The 21,950-nt window shown below is 47.4% G+C and overlaps 1 protein-coding gene across 1 annotated transcript in view; it reads left to right on the top strand.

Annotated features, from left to right (window-relative positions):
* Window positions 1–21,950, top strand: part of LOC119465203 (uncharacterized) — a 37,383-nt gene that overhangs the window by 3,225 nt on the left and 12,208 nt on the right. The window contains exon 2 of the mRNA XM_037726002.2: window positions 20,828–20,971. Within this exon, the coding sequence (XP_037581930.1) occupies window positions 20,828–20,971 (144 nt within the window). The remainder of the gene's footprint in view (window positions 1–20,827; window positions 20,972–21,950) is intronic.

Raw genomic sequence — 21,950 nt, 5'->3', positions numbered from 1 at the left:
ATATTGCTATACGCGAGTTGTATTTGGTTGTTTGAACGAGGCGAGCGGGCGCCAACATTCGAGAAAAGAAGAGGAATAACGAACTCGGCGCGCGCTGTGAATCCAACCGGTCACCGCTGCAACCGTTGTTGTCAATATAATCTGTAAATAGTTGCTTGTCTAATTGACTCGTCGTTCGCGTAACATTGTGGTTGATATGGAGGTTCCCTGTCCTCGCCATGGAGCTCCGAAGCGGCCGCAACGTAGTCTTCTAAGCCATGGCTTCCGCTGGAACCACCCCGTCGCCACCTACACCTGCGGCGCCAACCACAACGTGCGTTACCGTTGCCAGTCTCCGTGATCCTGGGACATTCTCCGCCAAACATGGCGTTGACGTCGACGACTGGCTAAGCATGAATGAGCGTATTAGCTAAAGCCACCACTGGGACCATACCATCACGCTTGCCAATGTGATCTTTTATCTGGACGGAACACCGCGTGTCTGGTTTCATACCCATGAGGCGGAACTCTCCAGCTGGGACATTTTCAAAGAGAGCCTTCGTGACCTATTTGGTAACCCGTCAGGTGGCCAACAGGCTGCGGGAAGAGAGCTTGCCACCCGTGCCCAGTGGTCAACCGAATCGTATGTCTCCTACATAGAGGAAGTGCTCGCGCTTTGCCGGAAAGTCGGCGAGCACATGACCGAGGTTGACAAGGTGGGCCATATTCTACAAGGAATCGAGGACGACGCCTTCAATTTGCTCATCTATAACGACGTTTCTACTGTCGACGCCACCGTCAAAGAATGCCGCCGCTTCGAGGTAGCCAAAAGCCGCCGCGTCGTCCCACAGTTTTCACGGCTCCCACACACCCCTGCCACGTCCTCTTGCTCCGCTCTTCCTGCCACACGACCATTTCAAGAGAACGTTACGCGTATCGTTCGCCGAGAGATTGAAGCGGCGAGTCCGGCCCCACTTTACCCACGACCTCTTGACGATACCGTTGACCAAGCGGCCTCCACTATTTATATTATTCAAGCAGTTCTGCGGCAAGAAATGGCAAACCTTCGCTTCCCTACCGCCTGCTCTGTCTCCCGATGTGATTCGGCACTCATCCCCATGGCCACAACCTGCAATGACCAGTATTTCGCTCCTAGACCACGAAAACATGTTGAATGGCAAACCCCAGACAACAAACTGATATGCTTCCTCTGTCACCGAGTTGGTCATGTATCCCGCCACTGCCGCACCCCCTGGATGCCGGCATACTGGAGCTCATTCCCTACTCCTCGCCCCTACGCCAACGCTCGCCGTTATTCACCTCACTATCTGTACCCTACTTCTGATGCCCCTGACAGCCGCTCCTCCGTGCGATCGCCGTCGCCCCAACGCTGTCGCTCCCCGTCACCCCAACCTCGCCGCTTTTCCTCGCCAACCAGTCGGACCAAAAACTAGGCCATGCAGAACTTGGAGGTAGTGCTGCATCACGTTCGTCCTCTCCAAATCCTCCGTTGAAGCTCCTCACGAACACGAACCTAATTGAAATAGACGTAGATGGTGTTCCGTTTACGGCATTGGTTGATAATGGAGCCCAAGCGTCCATAATGAGTGCAAACCTATGTCGTTGCCTCAAAAAAGTGGTATGTGCACTGCTCGCATAGCAATTGCTGGCCGCCAAGTTCCAGTCCTGTTTACTGTGCTGACCAGTTGCCCTCATGACCTAATCTTCAGGCTCGACTTTGTGACGACGCATTCTGCCCTCATCGACTGTTCCGCCGGTAACGCTGTGCCTTGAGCTTCCTCTTCTTTCAGACGTTCGCCCCGAACAACCGAACACCCTCTGCACTACAGCGTTTGTTCGATTACCTCCAAAAAGCCTGAAGCTTCGTCAAATTGCCCTCAACGGCAACCGTGCCTGATGGTGACTATGTCGTCAGACCCATTCTTGATATCCTCCTAGCGCGCGACATCTCTGCCACACACCGTCGTAACCCTTGCGCAGGGTTGCGTAGCTATCCCCGTTATCAATTTTGGCTTGACGAAGCAAGTATTACCTGAAGGCACAGCGGTGGCCACGCTCCGGTCAGTGACAAGTTATTCGGCAGAGCGGCACAGCAGAGCGGCAAGTTATTCAGCGGTAAGTAAACAAGATGCTCACCAAAGGCATTGTTGAGTCCTCGTCGAGTCCTTGGGAGTGGCCGGTCGTGCTCGCCAAAAAGAAAGAAGGCACGTGGCGCTTCTTCGTTGATTACCACCACCTAAATCGAATCACTAAGACGGACTTTTACCCTTTATCACGAATCGACGACGCTCTTGATTTTCTTTACGGTGCCAAATACTTTTTGTCCATAGACCTTCCATCTGGTTATCGGCAGATTTGTGCAGATGAGCAAGACCAAGCAAAGAACATTTTCGTCACTCCAGATGGCCTCTACCAATTCAAGGTTATGCCCCCGCCACGTTCGAGTGGATGATGGACTCTCTGCTTTAGGGTTTCAATGGTCCAGTTGCCTTTGTTACCTCGACGACGTCCTTGTGTTTTCTCCTACATTAGAGATGCACCTCGAGCGCGTCGCAGCTATCCTTCACGTCTTCCGCAAGGCTGGGCTCCAATTAAACTCATCGAAGTGCCACTTCGGGCGCCGACAGGTTACAGTGCTAGGCCACCTCGTCGATGCTTCCGGCGTACAACCCGACCCGGAGAAGGTTCGAGCAGCAACGGCTTTTCCTGTACCTGAGTCTGTCAAAGACGTCCGGAGTTTTGTGGAGCTCTGTTCTTATTTCAACCGGTTCGTGAAAGATTTCGCAGCAATCACTCGAACACTCACTGAACTTCTGCAGAAAGACGTGCCTTTTAAGTGGGGTTCCCCTCAGGCTGCCGCGTTTCAATGCCTTACTACGATTCTCACCAATCCACCTGTCTTGGCCCACTTTGACCCGTCCGCACCTACAGAGTTCCGAACCTATGACAGTGGTTATGGGATCGGCGCCGTCTTAGCGCAATGCCAACATAGACACGGCCGTGTTATAGCCTACGCTAGCCGGCTCCTGACAACTGCAGAGCTCAACTATTCGATTACCGAGCGCGAATGTCTTGCTCTCGTCAAGGCTGTTTCAAACGTCTGCCCATATTTATATGACAAGCCCTTCTCAGTAATCAGAGACCATCATGTGCTCTGTTGGCTTTCGTTGTTCAAGGATCCTACTGGGCGGCTCAGTCGTTGGGTCCTCGAACTACAACAATATCTCTACACAGTGACTTACAAGTCGGGACTCCAATACCAGGACGCAGACTGCCTGTCTCGCTACCCAATGGAAGACCCGACCGCTACGTCTGATATTGACACCGACGCCTGCGTTCTCTCTGTTTTTCCACTGCTCCACATCACCGACGAGCGGCGCCGTGACCCGTCCTTGCGTATCATTGACCACCTGGAATCGTCTCTTGCCGGCAGTTCCCTTCGCTTATTCATACTTTAAGATGGCGAAAATCTACTGCTACAACGTTCACCCCGACGGCGCAGCATTACTCCTTGCAATCCCTAAACACCTTCGCTTGGTTGTTCTCCACGAACGTCACGACCTCCCCACTGCCGGCCACCTCGGTCTGCCACGTGCCTATAGTATACGACCAGATCCGCCGACGCTTCTTTTGGCTAGGGCTTACTCGCTCCGTTCGAAGATACGTAGCAGCGTGTGAGAAATGTCAGCAACGCAAGACACCATCGACGCTCCCTGCCGGGTTCCTTCAACCACTCGCCATTCCCGCGGAGCCATTCTTTCGTGTTGGTTTGGACTTACTTGGCCCTTTTACTGTATCTACCTCTGGAAACAGGTGGGTCGCTGTGGCCGCGGATTACGCCAGGTGCTACGCCATCACCCGAGCGCTCTCTACAAGCTGCGCCACAGATGTCGCTGATTTTCTTCTACGCGGCGTGATTTTATTACATGGAGCTCCACGACAATTTATCACAGACCGCGGCCGGACATTCCTATCAAAACTTATCGCAGACATCCTGCAGTCCTGTGCAACGAGGCACAAGCTATCTACGTCATACCATCCGGAAACAAATGGCCTCACGGAGCGTCTCAATCGCACTCTCACAGACATGCTCGCGAATTATGTCTCCTGAGACCACACTGCTTGGGACCTCGCTCTACCGTTTGTCACGTTTGCTTACAATTCCTCGCGCCAAGACACTGCCGGTTTTTACCCATTTTGCCTTCTGTGTTTGAGAACCAGCACTGCCCCTCGACACAACACTCCCACTTCACGCGGCACCTGCCAGTGAATATGCACTTGACGCCATCGCCCGCGCTGCCCACGAAAGGGAAATTGCCAGTGACCGCCTTCTGAAATCCCAGCAGAGTCAAAGTCATTTGTAAGACTGGCGACACCGCGACGTGCACTTGCCGCCTGATTCTTTGGTGCTTCTATGGTCTCCTTCATGTCAGGTCGGCCTGTCTAAAAAACTGCTCTTTCTACACAGGCCCTTACTGCGTGCTTCGTGCCGTGACTCCTGACGCCCCATCTGCTTCCCAGTCCAGTGATATCGTGCACGTTACAAGACTGAAGCAGTATCACCCTCCCAGTGATGACATTTAGACGCTTCGAGACGTCACTTCTGCCGCCGGGGGATTTGCTACACGCGTGTTGTATTCGGTCGTTTGAACGAGGCGCGGGCACGATCACTCGACAAAAGAGGAGGAAGAACGACCTCGGGGCGCGCTATGAATCCAACCGGTTAGAGCTGCAACCGTTGTTGTAAATATATTATGTAAATAGTTGCTCGTCTAACTGACTGGTCCTTCGCGTAACAGTGGAGAAATAAAGTATCAAAGTAAAATGTTGCCTTGCATGTTACCAGTCGTCTGTCATACACAATCTAAGAGTTAGTTTAATAAACTAATAACGTTGGTCTAACTGAAGCTTTTACATGCCTTCATAAATTTAAAATGCTAGATTTCAAACTGCAGCGAGAGTCGAGTCTGTCAAAAATGAACCCCACTGCATTCCTCCTGAATTCAGTATGTACCAACTGACCCAGATAGCTAGTCTACTGCATACCTCATAAATGAAAATAAGTTCATGCCTTGTAGAAAACTTAGGTGCGGGCCGCAATGAACTGTTTCTTGCTAGTCTTGAAATGTGGGTGAGCTCTCCATAACAAGCCTTGCTAACCCTTCTTATAATCACACCCAGTAATATCCATTGTACTAGAGGACCACATTTTCATGCCTACTGCAAATATAATTTTCAAATTACGGCTTGAGCAGTGACATAACCAGAGGAGGGGCGCACTGGGGACGTGCCGATGATGTGTCACAAGTGATGCTTATGACCCATCTGAGTTTATCATAGTGCTTTGTGCTGTTTGCGTTATGGTAAGTTACACAACTGCATGCTCCACTGTTCACCGTTAAATGGCTACACATATGAGTGCTTTATATTATAATCACCTTCAAGTGCAGCATAAGCGGAGCACACAGAATTTGGTCTCATAAGTTTGACGGGTTTCTTTAAAGGCGGTTTGACTCCTTGTCATGTCATCTCCCCTCCCCTCATTCTTCTAACACCACAAGTGCGTTATTGTTGGCCACTTGCGTACGCCGACTGTAGTCTTTATACTTTCTTAACTTCACTCGGTATGTTCCTTTTACTTTTCTTGCTGATTTCTTTTGCTTTAGAATTCTCGTCAGGAATTATATTGATAAAATTAGAAATGAGATGCATACCATACCACCCTGCCCCTCATCCATTCATACACAAGCTCTCTCCACTACAGGAGTGGATGCGTTTACGAAGTGTGTGCAGAATGACCAATATTCTATTTTCAGTAGAAGTTTTGTAACATTGGTGCTGGACTGAGGCCCAACGGCCGGTTTTCTTTTTTTTCTTTCTTTAAATCTTAACATAGAAATTGATTTGGCACTTGACTCATCATCATCATAATCATTAGCGTATATATATATCCACTGCAGGACGAAGGCCTGTCCCTGCGATCTCCAATTACCCCTGTTTTGCGCTAGCTGATTCCAACTTGCGCCTGCGAATTTCCGAACTTCATCACTCCAACTAGTTTTCTGCCGTCCTAGACTGCACTTCCCTTCTCTTGGTATCTATTTTGTAACCCTTATGGTGCACCGGTTATCCATCCTACGCATTACGTTTCTTTATTAGGTCCTTTGTTACTTGCGAGAATTTACCTACTGGTTGCCTCGGTGCCTTACCTCCCACTTCAATTGCTGCTTCTGAGATTACCATAGTTACGGTTTCATTCATTACCTCTATGTTGTCTTTATCTTCCTGTTCTAAAGCTGCATGTTTGTTTGCGGGCACAAGCCTGAATTGGTCAGTTTTTACCCTTACTGCGTCTAGGTTGGCTTGTTTTATTTATTCTTTATTCTTTCTCTCTTCAAATTGAGAGAAATCCTAGACCTCACTAGCCTATGGTCACTGCACTTTACCCTACCTAACACTTCTACATCCAGCACTCTGCTGGGATCGGCAGAGAGTGGGAATCTATTTAATTCCTTGTTTTTCGATTAGGGCTTTTCCAGGTTCACTTCCTGTTGCTGGCTTCCTGAAGAAGGTATTAATTATTCGGAGCCAATTCCTTTACGAGAATGCTACCAACATCTCTCCACTAGTGTTCCTAGAATCTATGACGTCGTTGCCAATTGCTTGCTCGCCAGTCTGCTTTTCCCCCACTTTTGCATTGAAGTCGCCCATGACTACAGTTTACTGAGTTTGCACCTTTCTCATTGCTAATTCAACAACTTCATAAAACTGTTCTATTTCTTCATCATCGTGACTGGAGGTTGGGGCGTAGGCTTGTACAACCTAAATTCTATACCTCCTAATCAGCTTTATTACGACTGCTACCCTCTCATTAATGCTGTAGAATTCATCAATGTTTCCCGCTATGTCCTTATGAACTAAAAATCCTACTCCGAATTCTCTCCTGTCTGGAAGACCTCTGTAGCAGAGGACGCGGCCGTTAGTCGGCACTGTATAAGCCTCATCAGTTCTCACCTCAATAAGGCCAATAATATCACAGGAAATACCTAATAATTCTTCAAATAGCCCTGCTAAGCTATCCTCACTCGATAGGATGCGCGTGTTCAACGTTGTCAGGTTCAGTTTTCATTGGCGGCCTGTCCGGACCTAGAGATTATTAGCACCCTCTGCCGCGTCGCAGGTCTGACAGCCGCCTTGGTCAGGTGCTCCGCAGCCGCTGGGGACTGAGGGCCATAGGTAAATTGTGGGAGTCATTAGGGAGGTAGCGGCCGAATACTGCACCAAGGAGGCCAATTGCTGTTCTGGTGAGGGAGTGACTTTGTTGAAGCTCAGTGGGCCTTCCTAATTTGGTTTTGTAGTCATTTAGATGTCTCACATGCATTTCAGTAGAAATATTAAGTGCTAAAGCTTCTTTTTAGTGCGACTGCCTTTGTGTGGTTTTAGAATATTTCTTCGTGTTAATTTCTGACCACAATATTTTTCAGGCACCCGTTTTGTATAACTCAAGAAGGCACCTGCAAGAAAAAATGGTGTCAAGGAGCCACCTCAGCAACACTCTACATGGTGCAGAGGAGCGCAATCCAAAGCATCAAAATGCGTTGCGATGCAATTTGGACGAGAAAGCTAAAATGTGGGTATACTGGGTGTACCATGTAACTTAATGGCACGAAAACTTTCAAAAGATAGTTTGTCATACTAAAATGAAAATTCTGACGTGCTTTTGGCAGTCACTTTGACTTAGTAATTTTTGAAACATCTCTGATGGCCAAGTCAAGACAAATTATGCTCTCTGGAGACATACACATAAAAGCAAGTGTCATTGAAAAGTTGAAAATATGTTTTGAAAAACAGCTGTCAGTTTTACGAAAAGTGACTACTTTTTATCCGGCCTCTTAACAGATATATCCACGTCAGAAAAAGTGGTGCAATGAGATTGCATATTTGCTTACTGAAATTATACTTACAATGAACAGGGTATCTGTGTTGGGTAAAAACAAAAGCTCGTGCTTCAAAAAAGGAGTCAAATACAAACTACTCTGTTTCTGTATTTTAAATGATGACATGAAGCCGGCACATTTTCATGTCTTCCCTTTTATCTATTTCTTACGCCAAATTTCCGAAGTATGGCTTCCCTCCTAGGGTTCAACAAATGCGCCGCATTAGGGCAGAACACTTCAGGTTTAAGGCAGTATTGTTTCCATACGTGCTCACGGGACCAGGTCGCTAATACCGCTTAAACCTCCGGAAACTGGAGCAAGGCCCTTGACGGTTGCACACACCGTGTTGCGCACCCTACGTCTTAATTAAAAGCCACATAGTCACTTTCAATTGAAAAATTAATTTGACACATGTGAAATTAATCTCCTTCTATAACACACTCAACCATATGCTTTTGGTGGGTATTTGAGATTTTGATGAGGGTGACTAAATCTACTTGCCAGCCAAGTTTGCAAGTGGAAGCAGGGATGATGTGTTTAATTTTAAAGAACTGTGATAGCATCAGCTTGGAACACTTGTTGGGCAATCGGTGGATGTGAACATATAATTGAGAAAAATAAAAACCCCTTAGATTGATGGCTTCTACAGGGAAACGTTTTATAAGGTAAAATAAAATTAGAGAATTTTTACGTAGTAAATTTCTGGACTTAAGATAGAGTGCAAATTGAGGTGAGAAAGAATGCAAGTGGTGTTTGTTCTCAGTAGGTTAGAGTAGTGGTGCCTATGTTTTCATCCAATTCTTTGCCGGTTAATATGCACTGCAACTGGCATGGCTGTCAACATTAGTCATAGACTCGTGACCTGTTAAGCTTACATTTCCATTATCCAACCAAAAACACTTGTTGAGCATTTTAGAAATCTTTAATGACCACTGGAACAACTGATTATGCCATTAGAGTATAGCTCTACGCCCATTAACACTTCCTCTGTTCCCTTGAAGCTGTGCAAGGCTTACAACTTGCCTTATTAGTATCCCATGAAAGAGGAGTAAACGAGATGGAGTAATAAATTGGAATACATGCTTTATGCTCTTATTAAAAAATCAGGCAAGTTTGCACTTGGTCGCGCAAAGCTTAGGTACGGCGAAGCTTACTGGCTGCTATTGCTAGGTATTAACTTGGTTGCTGCTAGGCCTGAACTTGGTTTAACTTAACTACGCATGCAGGAAGGTATTATCGAGCGGTCATTTTCGGAGGTACCGTCCTTATCGCGAAATTTCGCTTGACTAGCGCTGGACGCGTCGGCGCCTACGAACGACAGCGTTCCTGGCATGCCACAAACACAGGCAGGCTAACCAAAGTTGGCAGAGTGCCAAAAACGCTGCTGCTTGCCAACGCTGAATGTGTTGGAGGCTAGCCGCTCGATATCGATCGACCAGCTTCGCTGTGTGTTGAGCTTTGTGCGGCCTAGTGCACGCTTTCGTTTTTTTTTCTCGTGGCTCAGCGCAGCGTAGAGAAGAGAGGCAGGGGTCGGGAAGGCAGGGAGCTGGCGAGGTGGAGACCACGTGCGCATGCGCGCGGTCTCCTCCTCGCCAGATTACCATACGTACCACAAATTACGGCTGGCTTAAACAGCTTCGCTGTTAAAATAATGAAGACTTGTCTAATACACAAGTTGAAAGTGGGTGCTGTGTGTGACACATTCCCCACTGTGACCTTAGTTATAGTTTAAATAGCCGAGAGATAAATGTTGTCAACATATGTAAAATCTCAGTGGCTATGAAATGAAGCTCCAATTTCTCTATACCTAAATAATTGAATTTCCTAGAGTGACGAAGTAAAATTTGTTAATATCCGCACAAAGGGCAGCTGCTTTCGAATGGGATGCATGGTGGCATTTGCATCACCAAAACTCATTGTGATTGTCATACATGATTGTCATGCAAGATAAATGTCATACGCCACCAGATATATGCAAAGCGGTCAGCCCAGTGCTGCAGACATTTAGACGATGAAGTGGTCATGCTACCAAAGAAACTGCATGGAGCATTTAAGACAATACAAAAAGAATGTGAGAAAGGCATTTTTTTTATCCGTAATAAATGTCTGCAGTGGATCAGGTCTCTTGCTTGTTAAAGAAAATAAATTGCGCAATGTGCAACCTAAGAACTGATTTGTCCGTGCACACCCATTTTGACAACCGTTATGATGGGGCTTCAGGCACTGTATAAGTGCCCAGTCGCAAATATGCCTATTTTAAGGTGGCGAGAAGATTCCGTCGCCACAATTTTTTTTGCATTAGTGTACTTTTACCGCTTCAGTAGGGAAAGAAACGTAAATTCAGGTGGTTAGTTTATTTCGCAAGTATAGGCATAGCTGCATGCAAAACCATGCATGGGCATAGAAGAGAGCTAAAACATAATGGTGCCCTTTCCGATTGACGATTCACCTATTTCGTTGTCTTTGTGCACTGGCCTGCCTGTGCTTATGCTTCAGTAGCCTTTGATACAAGAATTCATAGCATCCGATTTTTGTTTCACATCTGAAGCAATGCCACACTTCAGTTATAACGCATTTTTAACTCGCCACAATAAATTGCCATCTAATTATACCGGCTGCTCTTGAGAGTTGCAGCTTTCATACCGTAATACAGCAAAAAGCTACCAAATACGGTAAAAATTGCGATGCGCCAGATTTTCATGGTATTGCAATTTTATACTTATTTTGCCACACGCAAGCTAATATTTTAAATTTAATTTTTTTTTATTTTTGAGGTCAAGGTATAACATTAAGCCCTTAAGTCACGAATTATGATCGACCGTCCATAAATATCTGACATTTACATAATTTTATACCAAGGTGCTGTAGACTCTATTAAGAGCAAGTCAAAGAGGTAGAATGACTCTTTCTGTATTTTATGAGTTACCATAATTACAGAGTGATTAAGTATCTAATTATTATTGTGCATTCAGTGATGATACGTTTTTCATTAAAAAGATTGAATCACTAGCGTGAATTACTTGTATCAGTTAATTACCGGTTGCAAGCATTACTAGAAAGAAAAAAATTACTTCGCAATTGCTGCACAAACGTACCACGTCACGGCTCCCGTAAAACACTAGTGCCTTCTCCAAAGCGATCTTCGGTAGCGATAGATTTCCCTCAAGTAAAATGAAGGCACTTAACGTAAGAAGAATGTTCAGTTTACGCTAAGCTTAATTTTTGTAGCCTATTCCTTGCCACAACTGCAAAAAATGGCAAAAATAAGTCGTGTACACAAATGTGTACACCGTGACCGAATACGTTAAAGAGGAGAGTGGGTCAACCATCCAAATAATTATGTACCGGATTACAGCAGAATGCGAAAAATAGGTTCAGAAGAATAGGAAACTCGGATACCTTGTATTGGTTTATAATTAACGACAGTGCGATTAATGGGGAACGAGAAAGGCACAACAACAGGAACATGGGACTGACTATCATTTGACGAATTCATTTGTGTTGCTGTCCACTTTATAGTTGGCGTGCTGCTTCGTGGTACAGGTTTGTTGTCACACAAAAAGAACGAAGTAACAAAATAGTCTGAAAAAAAATACATCCAAACAATCAAGAAAGCATTTGTTCACACAGCTGTCTTCATTTCAACAGAACAATTTTTATATTAATTATGGCAACGATAGCTACATGTTTAAAATAATTCTTATTTATGAAGCATGCTCCTAGAATTTCTCTTTTCACCAGGCCTGCACCTTCTTGATCCGTAGCTGGCATATACAGGCCCAGCACTGCTCTGCCAACTACTAGCACATTGCTGCCTTGATATAGGCACTTTTTAAAACGCCTCCCAGTCTGCCTGATGTAGATAAACCTGCAGGAGAAAGGGATCTCATAGATGGCAGAGCATGTGCATGTAACAAACATGGTGGCAATCGTCGTTGTGCAATGTCTTTGTGAAGTGCTTTCACTCTGAATGTCCCTCTCAACATCTGCAAAGTGCGAGCCAAGTCATTCCATGCTGAGAACATCAAGTCCTTTCTGGAGCTTGCACGACATTCTTCAAAAAATAGGAGAAGCCATGAACATACTGCACCACTTTCTGCCTTTTACGTGTCTAAGTGTAGTAACATAGTCTTGGACTGAGTACTCACATGCCACACTATCAACTTGTCTACTTCAACTTCTACTTTAACAGTATCTCCAAACTTCCACCTGTAAATAAGAAGACTTGCGCAAACTCTATGACCACAAACGAGAAACTGTATGACTCAGAAGGAGAAACGCTTCGAAGTAACTCCTGAAGTGCTGCTCAGCAAGCACAAAACTAGTGAAAAGTGAAATTGCCAAGTCATGAATAGCAGCAACCTGACAAGATCTTAGATTCACCTGATGGAATTCAGTGCCGTGGAGCAGATCACGAAACCTAAGAAATCCAAATATCCAGAGTATCTAATAAGTACATGTTTGGAGATGATGTTAAACAGTTGAAAAGTGGTATGTGCCAGTACTCATACTAACACTGGTTTCCATGCGTAAAAAAAGGCAGTGGTGTTGTACACTCATGGCCTCTCTAATTATTTGGAGATAGTCGTGGCAACGTACCGAAGGTATTTGATGTTCTTAGCAAGAAGAAATATATTTCTCAGCAAGCACAAAAACATTGCCCAACGAGGCAGGCCACCATGTCTTTACATGCACATGTGACTTTGTTATATTCCTTTCTTCCTGCAGGTGTATCTACATTGGGCAGACCGTAAGGTATTTTAACAAGTGTCTCAATGAATACCTATACATAATTAGTGCAGCAATGCACTCGCATTTGACAGTACACTGATGTAGCTGGAGACGATGCATGCGCGTTAGCCGCATCGCGACAATTAAGTAGCACACGAAATTATGGAAGCATTCAGCTGAAAAAGAAAAAAAAACGATGTATCAGCCAGCTTTCGTTTTCGCCATTGATACAAAAATGACGCTGCTAGAATGAAGATAAATGTGTGGAGTGATGTTCTTTGCTGGTGTGACTTTTTCCTTTCCTTTGCTTCCTTGCATTGCTCCTTTGTATTTTGCTACGAACATGTGCCACGATGTAGCATGTCAGCTATAAAAAGGGGCAGCATCGCAAATATTATGTTTGCCTGCTGATAATGCGCACCATGTTCCCGTCATTTCTTTCTCAATCCTTCTTTGTTGTGCTGTTATGAAAATAAGCATCAGGAATTTCACGGAAGCTAGTTCAAATCATGGAATATACGTGAAAGTAATGAAACAGAAAAGATTGTTTAATCAGAAAAGATAATCCCCACTTCCCAGATCAGATCATGAGAGTATGTATTTGTACGAAATGAACAAACTATCACGTCTTATGAGAAAAAGATTTATAAAATAGACAGCAAGAATACCACCACAGTTGTGCAATGCGGCAGCGTGCTGTGGTAATAGCTGTATACGAAAGACAGTGCGTCAGAAAGGGTGACGGCATATCCAGACATCACCAGTAAAATACCTTCATGTGGACGCCAACATTGAAGTCGAGCTTTCTGCCTAAATACTATCACCTTTGGATCTAACCAAATAGGAGATATGATACGCCTCTGTGCCGCGTTGACACCAGGCGGAGATAGTGCTGGACAACCACGCAAAGATGCACGCTTATAAAAAAGGGGGTGCAACACATACATGAATAAGTGTGTTGAATATTTATAAACAAAACTAGACGTGCAGCCTTACATGAACATGTACGACACATTCCTACATATACTGTACTATCAGTCGGGAGCATCCATACAATGCATAGGACGTTATCAAACAAGCTGTTGTCTTAAATATGGCATGAAAAAAAGTTTCTTGCATAATTTACTTTACCAGCCTCATTCTTAGCAGCTCATCTGATAACCTCCGGCATATAAGTACGCGAGTTTCGTGCTTGAAATGTGTTTTCTGGCCAGTAAGGTAGTGCACCTTTCTCTTCAATCGTAGTGCCAATACCTTGCGAGCTTGCGCATGTTTGTTCTTTGTTTGATTTTCCATTGTATGCTTTGATTTAAAAGAAATGTTGCGAATTGACAATAAAAAATATTTCTCACTGCATTGGCGATGAAATGTTACATAAAATGTTTATTTATTGCCAAATTTTGTGTAAAGTTATGAAAATGTTTGTAATCAGATTTTATGTGTGTATCAGTATGTATCTCGATATTTTGCTCAGTTTGCCTTGTAACTGTTTAATCAATAAAAATGTTGACCTTTTCGGAAAAAGATGTTTTATTCGAGTGACTCGGGGAGTAAACATCAAATCCAATTCACCAAGCATAACTGCAGGAGCTGCTTATTAGGGAATCAAATACACTTGACATGTAAGTGTCGTGAATCGCCTCTGATATAATCATGTCACTACATCGCGAGTGCATTCACACAATTGGGAGGAGTACCAGCACTCTGTCTGAAGGAGTACAATTACTCTGTTAGGAGGAGTACAAGCACTTTGTTTGGGGGGAGTAGAAGAATTCGGTTCGGGGGAGTACCAGGGGCTCCGGAACCGCGGGGGCAGTGTCGGCAGCGTACCCCACAGGTTCTAAGCCAGTGGGGGCATGCCCCCACACTCAAAGCTGTTCCGACTCCCCCCCCCCCCCCCCTTCCTCTTCTCCCCTCCTACCAACCGTGAGGCAAGCGACTCCGTGGACTGGTTAAAGAGCGCTCCTTTCCTTACTTATGGGACTTTTTGTTGGTGCTTTTTCTGCATCGAGAGCGCTGCGTGTTTTCGTCTGATTCAACGTGTCTTCCATGTTGACATGGTTCTCGAGGAGGGGAAGGCTGGCGCTCTCTTGTGCAGCCCTTGCAAGAGCACGTCTCAACACCACGACTTTAGGGTGCCTCTCGTTCTCTCCCGTTTTTCCTTGCCCCTACCCAGGCCCTTGAAAAGAAAGAAGACGCCAAAGGTCGGTGTAAGCCTGGCCCTAGAAAAGCACGATTTAATTCAGACTGCGGCTTTGATTTGTCTACACTGCGCTTCGTCAGTGGTCATTTATATTGTAGTGGGGAATATGCATGTAGGCGCAGCGGGCATTGCCACCGCTTCGGCGCGAGACCCGAGCTCGAGCGGCAGATGCCAACAGCTAAGACTGTGCCTAAAAAGCAACTTGCGATCTCTCGGACGAGTTTCAATAAATCCCCCTTTCATTTGGTGAAAGTGCTGGGTAACCTCAAAAACTGGAACTCCGAAGCCGGACGCTACCCACTGCTACGACCATGCCTGACGGCACCGCCCATGAAGATACAATTCAGCCTCCAGCGGTCATCGTTTCTGGTGTGTTGCGCACGCGTGATCCTGCCGTCTTTAGCGCCACCGATGATCATGACGTGGAGGATTGGTTGTCATCGTAGGAGCTGGTAAGCGGGCACAATAAGTGGGACGACGCCCCCAAGTTGCACAACGTGTTTTTTTTACCTTAACGGCGTCGCGAGACTCTGGTTTCGAAACCACGAACACGATTTCACCACATGAACTTGATTCAAGACCAGTTTTGCAGAAGTGTTCGGGCGCCCCGCTGTGCGCAAGCTTCGCGCTGAACAACGCCTACGTGGGCGCGCACAACATCATGGTGAAACGTTCACCAGCTATATCGAAGACGTCATTGAGCTGTGTAGGCGGGTGAATTCGTCAATGGCAGAACAGGACAAGATAAAACACATGAAAGGCATTGATGAGGACGCCCTTCGAATGTTGTTAGCGAAGGATCCGCGTACCGTGGCTGACGTCATCAATTTGTGCCAAAGTTTTGACGAGCTACGGAAACAACGCATCTTAGATCGACGCCCACCACGCACGGAAGATTCGCTAGCACTATTGGTTATTGGCGACAACCAAACTTTGCTGACGCAGATAAAAGGATTTGTTGCGGGAGGAGGTTGCGCGACAACTCTCCATTTTCCCGACCACTGAGAAGCCTTCTCACTCTTTGGCTACAGTGATTCGGCAGATGATTCAAGAGCAAGTGACCCAAGCTCTTCCATCTCCGTCTCGGCCGGCTCCCGTGGCCGCACCTCTGACGTATGCTGAGGTAGCTGCACGGGCTCCTCGCCTACCGGTGTTCTCTCCTCCGCCTTCAGCGCCTCGCCCGCCGCTGTTCTCTCCTGCACATTTGCCTCGGCACACGGCGGTTCACTTCTTCGGTGCACAGCAGCAGGATACAAATCCTAGGCGCACTGCTGATAACCGCCCCATATGCTACGCCTGTGGCACACAGGGACATGTAGCGCGCTTCTGCCGCCGGCGTTTCCCGGCCTTCATGGGCACCCCACGAGCCCCCAGCTACGGATGCTGACCATTTCGTATGCCACAACAGCCGCGACCGGAAGTCCACGTTGCTGATGACTTACCAGCTCCGGAGTACCAGCCCTTTGGTGCTCGTCGCTCACCTTCCCCTCGCCGCCGCTCCCTCTCACCAATGCGTCATCGGTCCAGTGCCAGTAATGAGGCGGAAAGCTGATTTCCGCCGTTCCCGAGGCACGAACTGGGTCGTTGTCGAAAAATCGAAGTCCTCGCTTTTCCCCCGCTAACGTTATTGAAGTGTCAGTGGATGTTATCAAATCTTTTGAGTTCGTCGATACAGGTGTCGCCATATCCGTGATTAGTGAAAAGCTTTGTCGTTTATTACGGAAAGTGACCATGACGCCTTCAGTACTATCACTTCGAACAGCCACCGCTCAACAAGTTCAGCCCGTGGCTATGTGCACTGCCAGGGTGCTGATTCGAGACATTTTGTACTCTATTGAATTCTTTGTGCTAACCTGTTGCTGCCACGATGTGATTATCGGCTGGGATTTTCTGTCGCACCATCATGCCATCATTGACTGTGCACGTGCTGTGGTTCAGTTCTCCGTTCTGTGCAATTTGCCATCTCACGGCTTGCAAGTTCCTGATGTTAGCAGGATCTGTGTAGCGTCAGATACTGAACTTCCCCCACACAGTGCTGTATTTGTCCCTCTTTCATGCACATCGCTTGCCGACACGACGGTCTTGTTCACACCCGCTGCCGCCTTCAGTCGCCGCCACCCTATATTGTTGCCTTTCGCCATCCTCACGGTTCACCATGGTGCTGCGCAAATACTGGTTTCTAACCCAAATTCGTTAGTCTTCTTCTTCTTCTTCTTCTTCTTCTTCTTCTTCTTCTAACCCAAATTCGCACACTTTGGCTTTGCGCTGTGGCGAGACTATTGGCACCATTCAGACTGTGGACGCTGACGTTATTGTGTCTTTCCCTGCTGCCGACGACCAGGCTCAAACTAACGTAACAGCACTGACGCCCCTTGTGCCATCTGACCGGATCTCACCAGATGTTTGTTGTCGCTCTATTGCCGATGACCTCGACCCGCCACAACGTGAGCGCCTACTTACCCTTTTAACTGACTTTCACGCCTCTTTTGACTTGAACCAAGCGTCATTAGGCCGCACAAGTACCGTTTCTCACGGCATTGATACGGGGCGACACGCACCATTACGCCAGCGACCATACCGCGTGTCATCCACCGAGCGTCGTGTCGTTACTGAGCAAGTTGCGGACATGCTTGGACGTGGTGTTATCAGACCTTCATGTAGTCCTTGGTCGTCTCCCATGGTACTAGTTAAGAAAAAAGATGGCTCGATTCGTTTCTGTGTGAACTATCGTCGCCTTAACAAGATTACACGAAAAGATGTCTACCCTCTACCGCCTATAGATGACGCCCTGGATTGTCTGCATGGTGCCGAATTCTTTTCTTCTTTGGACTTGGGATCGGGTTATTGGCAAGTCCGGATGGATGAGTCCAACCGCTCGAAGAGAGCTTTCATTACGCCTGACGGCCTGTATGAATTTACGGTGATGTCATTCTGCCTATGCAATGCACCCGTGACATTCGAAAGAATTATGGACAATCCTTTGGGAGACCTCAAATGGAAGACGTGCTTGTGTTACTTAGACGGCATGGTAGTTTTCTCCCCTGATTTCACCAGTTACCTCACTCGTCTACGCGTAGTTCTGACTTGCCTTGCCACCGCCGGCCTTCAACTTAACTTGAAAAAGTGCCGCTTCGCAGCCCGCCAGCTGACCATACTTGGTCACGTCGTTTCCAAAGACGGCGTCCGTCCCTACCCTGACAAGCTTCGTGCTGTCGCAGAATTTCCGCGGCCGACTACAGTGAAAGAGCTCAGAAGTTTTGTCGGTCTCTGCTCTTATTTTCGTCGCCTTGTGCGCAATTTTGCCTGCATCGTCGCACCTCGGGCGAAGCTCCTGGCTGGGCCTGGTGACCTTCGTGATTCAACTCCGGCATGTGAAGAAGCCTTCATCACTCTGCGTCGTCTACTTACCCCACCGCCCATTCTCCGTCACTACGACATGAGTGCTCCGACCGAAGTTCACACGGACGCCAGCGGCGTTGCTCTTGGAGCCGTCGTTGCGCAACGCAAGCCTGGCTTCCCGGAATATGTGGTTGCCTACGCTAGTCATGCCCTCACAAAGGCAGAAACCAATTATTCTGTCACAGAAAAAGAGTGTTTGGCTATAGTTTAGCCTTTAAGCAAATTTCGCCCTTACTTGTATGGCCATTCCTTTGACGTTGTGACAGACCACCACGCGCTGTGCTGGCTTGCGTCACTGAAAGACCCGTCGGGGCATCTTGGACGTTGGGCTCTTCGACTCCAGGAATTTGACATTCGCGTCATCTATCGCTCCGGGCGTCAACATTCTGACGCGGATGCCCTCTCCCGGTGTCCCATGCGATCCGACGACACGCCACCCGCATCCACGGACTGTCCGGTCTCTGCGCTTACTGTTTCTGACATGCCTTGTGAACAGAGAAAGGATCCGTGGATCGCGTGTCTCATTGACAATCTAACTACTTCTTCAACGGCTTCTTGCCCTCGAGCCCTTCGTCGCCAAGCCACCCATTTTGTGCTGCGGAACGCCATCTTGTACCGCCGGAACTATCAGCCAGACGGTCGCAAATGGCTGCTCGTCATTCCTCGCCATTTGCGTTCCGAGATATGCACGTATTTCCACGCCGACCCACAACAAGGACATGCTGGCGTCCTGAAAACGTGCGAGCGGCTCCGCCAGTGGTACTACTGGCGAGGCATGTATTTTTATGTGCGCAAATACATTCGGTCATGTGCAGCCTGTCAGCGACGCAAGACAACTTCTCATGGAACAGGCCCACTGCAACCTTTACCATGTCCTGCACGTCCTTTTGACCGAGTCGGGATCGACCTTTATGGGCCCCTTCCATGCACTGCTAACGGAAATCTTTGGATAATTGTCGCAGTAGACCATCTAACAAGATACGCCGAAACTGCTGCACTTGCTTCGGCTACTGCTCGCGATGTCGCAGCGTTCCTCTTACGGCATTTCATCTTACGGCACGGCGCACCGCGAGAGCTGCTCAGCGACCGAGGCCGCGTCTTCTTGTCGGACGTTATTAATGAGCTACTGGCAGTGTGCCGCACTATTCACCGCACCACTATGGCGTATCAGCCACGGACTAACGGTCTAACGGAACGGTTCAACGGCACTCTTGGTGACATGCTCACAATGTACGTTGCGTCGGATCATTCCAATTGGGACGACGTCCTCCCTTTTGTGACTTTTGCGTACAATACCGCCACTCAGGCTACCACAGGCTTCTCACCATTTTTTTTCTTCTTTATGGACGTGGACCATCATCTACCATTGACACCGTATTTCCGTATCATCCGGACGCCTCTGAATTCACCCCGCTTTCACAAGTTGCTCGACATGATGAAGAGTGCCGTCAACTGGCTCGCTCATTCACGTCGGATACCCAAGGCATCCAAAAAGATCGCCGCGACCACGATCAGCCAACACAGTCCTTCGCCGTGGATTCTCACGTCTGGCTTCGGCTGCCATTCCAATCTCCAGGCCTTAGCCTAAAGCTTGCTCCAAAATATCAGGGTCCGTACCGGATCGACGAATGTACATCGCCTGTCAACTATGTGGTCGAACCGGTGACACCATCATCGGACAAGTGCCGCCGTGGCCGCCAGACGGTTCACATCAGCCACCTGAAGCCGTACCACGACCCCCTCGTCGTGTCATCACCTTAGGTCGCCAGCATGGCTCACTTTTGCAGCGGGGGCAATTGTAGCGGGGAATATGCATGTAGGCGCCGTGTGCACTATCGCTTCGGCGCGAGACCCGAGCTCGAGCGGCGGATGCCAACAGGACTGTGCCTAAAAAGCAACTTGCGATCCCTCGGACGAGTTTTAATAAATCGCCGTTTCAATATATATATATATATATATATATATATATATATATTGAAATAGTGCGGTCAGATGGGGCGATGGCGGCTCAAGTGGTAATGAGTAATTCAGCTACTAAGGAAATGTTTCCAAGTTTATACGGCCGTTAAAACTACTATCCTTACTCCGTATGGCTGTCTACTAATTTGCTATTGTAATTGATGTTTCGCCTTTCGGCCGAAACTGCCACTTTTTCATAGCTAGAGAACAGCGAAAAATTATCGCAATTGCAGCGCAACCAGCGCAATTACAGTCAGCGTTCGTTTTGTGCCGTCTTTCTTGTCCTGGTTTGATTTCGCGGTCCTTTTTAGCTATGAATTGTAAAATACACTCTTATCCTTTTCAGGTACGTGTCGTCCCCGCGACAGTAACTTATCTCTCGTCTTCACACTGCAAAGTACTGCTGCATTGCCACCGCGTTCATGCAGAAACGCCCCATAACATTCATGGATAAAATAAGCTTTATAAGGTTCTTTTAAGGCGAAAGTCTTATATCCCTATGTTTCAAGGTCGGGTTGCAATCTCGGTATTGCACGTAACCTTCTTTTTCCCTTGCTGTGGCATAGCTCTGTGATTACTCTTGTGACTTGCACTGCAGGATTTGCGATAACACTGCTGCAGAACAAGCTTTCCGTCTTCTACATCACGATACTTTCCATCACTGCTTGTGGAGGTGGAGTCATAGCAGGCGCCTTTTGTCCAAATATCATCTGGATGACAGTTGCAGTTGGAGGACTTTATGGTAAGTGCACGAAGAGTCCTGCAGCTTGACAGAAAATATCGCCTGTTATCTGATTAGTAGGGACATGTTTTGAATGATCAAATTCGAATGCAAACAATAGGCAGAATAATGCGTTGGAATATATCAAGAAATTGGTTGTAATTTTCTTTTGGCAGAACACGAGGCATCAACAGAAAAATGTGGCAAAAGGTTAAACGCTGACATTACCAAACGAAATTGATTGATCTTGAAAAGCTAAGACCGAATCAATGTACTCTGAAATATATATACACTCAAGCGACTAACATCAGTAATTGATGATACCAGTATTATAAAGTGACAATGCTAAACCCAAACAACACAAAACGGCTGCACAGATACAGACAGCACCAATGGCTATCTTTTTAAACACCATGCAAAAGGGCAAAACATAGTATTGAACCACAAGATAGCGGATGTGCTTCATTGCGATAGTATTTACATGAACACTCCGAGTACATTTTTCCCGTCGCCGCCGCCGTGGGGTTCCGTATGAGTCCAACGGCGACAAAATTGTCGCCGCGTGCCATACGCTGTGTTTGCGAGTGAAAGTGTTTGTGGGTGAACCGGCAATCGCGGCTCAATGTAGCGCACGCGAGGGGGGAAGGCAGGCCAGAAGCGCGCGCTCTTCTCTCGCGCGCCAGGCACGGGGGCGAGGCGACGGAGAGGGAGAACGGGGGGGGGGGGGGGGGGGGGGTTGCGTTCTGCTCCGTCGACTGCTGCTCAAAGCGCGGCCGCGCTGTATCTTGAATCTGCCATGCGGGCGAAGTGCGCGCACGCGCGGGCCTCATCTTTAAAGCGATCTGCGATGGGGACAAAGTGCATGCGCCGGGTGCCGGACGCTTCGTATGCGCTCTGCTTTTGACGTTTAATTCGCGTTGAAGCGAGAGGGGAGAAAGCGCACACACAGGTCAATTGGCCCGTTGCTGCTGGCGTGCTTTCCCACTCGGGCGTTTCCGCA

Source organism: Dermacentor silvarum, chromosome 9 (genome assembly GCF_013339745.2).
Source record: "Dermacentor silvarum isolate Dsil-2018 chromosome 9, BIME_Dsil_1.4, whole genome shotgun sequence".
Classification (NCBI taxonomy): Eukaryota; Metazoa; Arthropoda; class Arachnida; order Ixodida; family Ixodidae; genus Dermacentor; species Dermacentor silvarum.
This window is presented reverse-complemented; position numbering and strand designations above follow the sequence as displayed.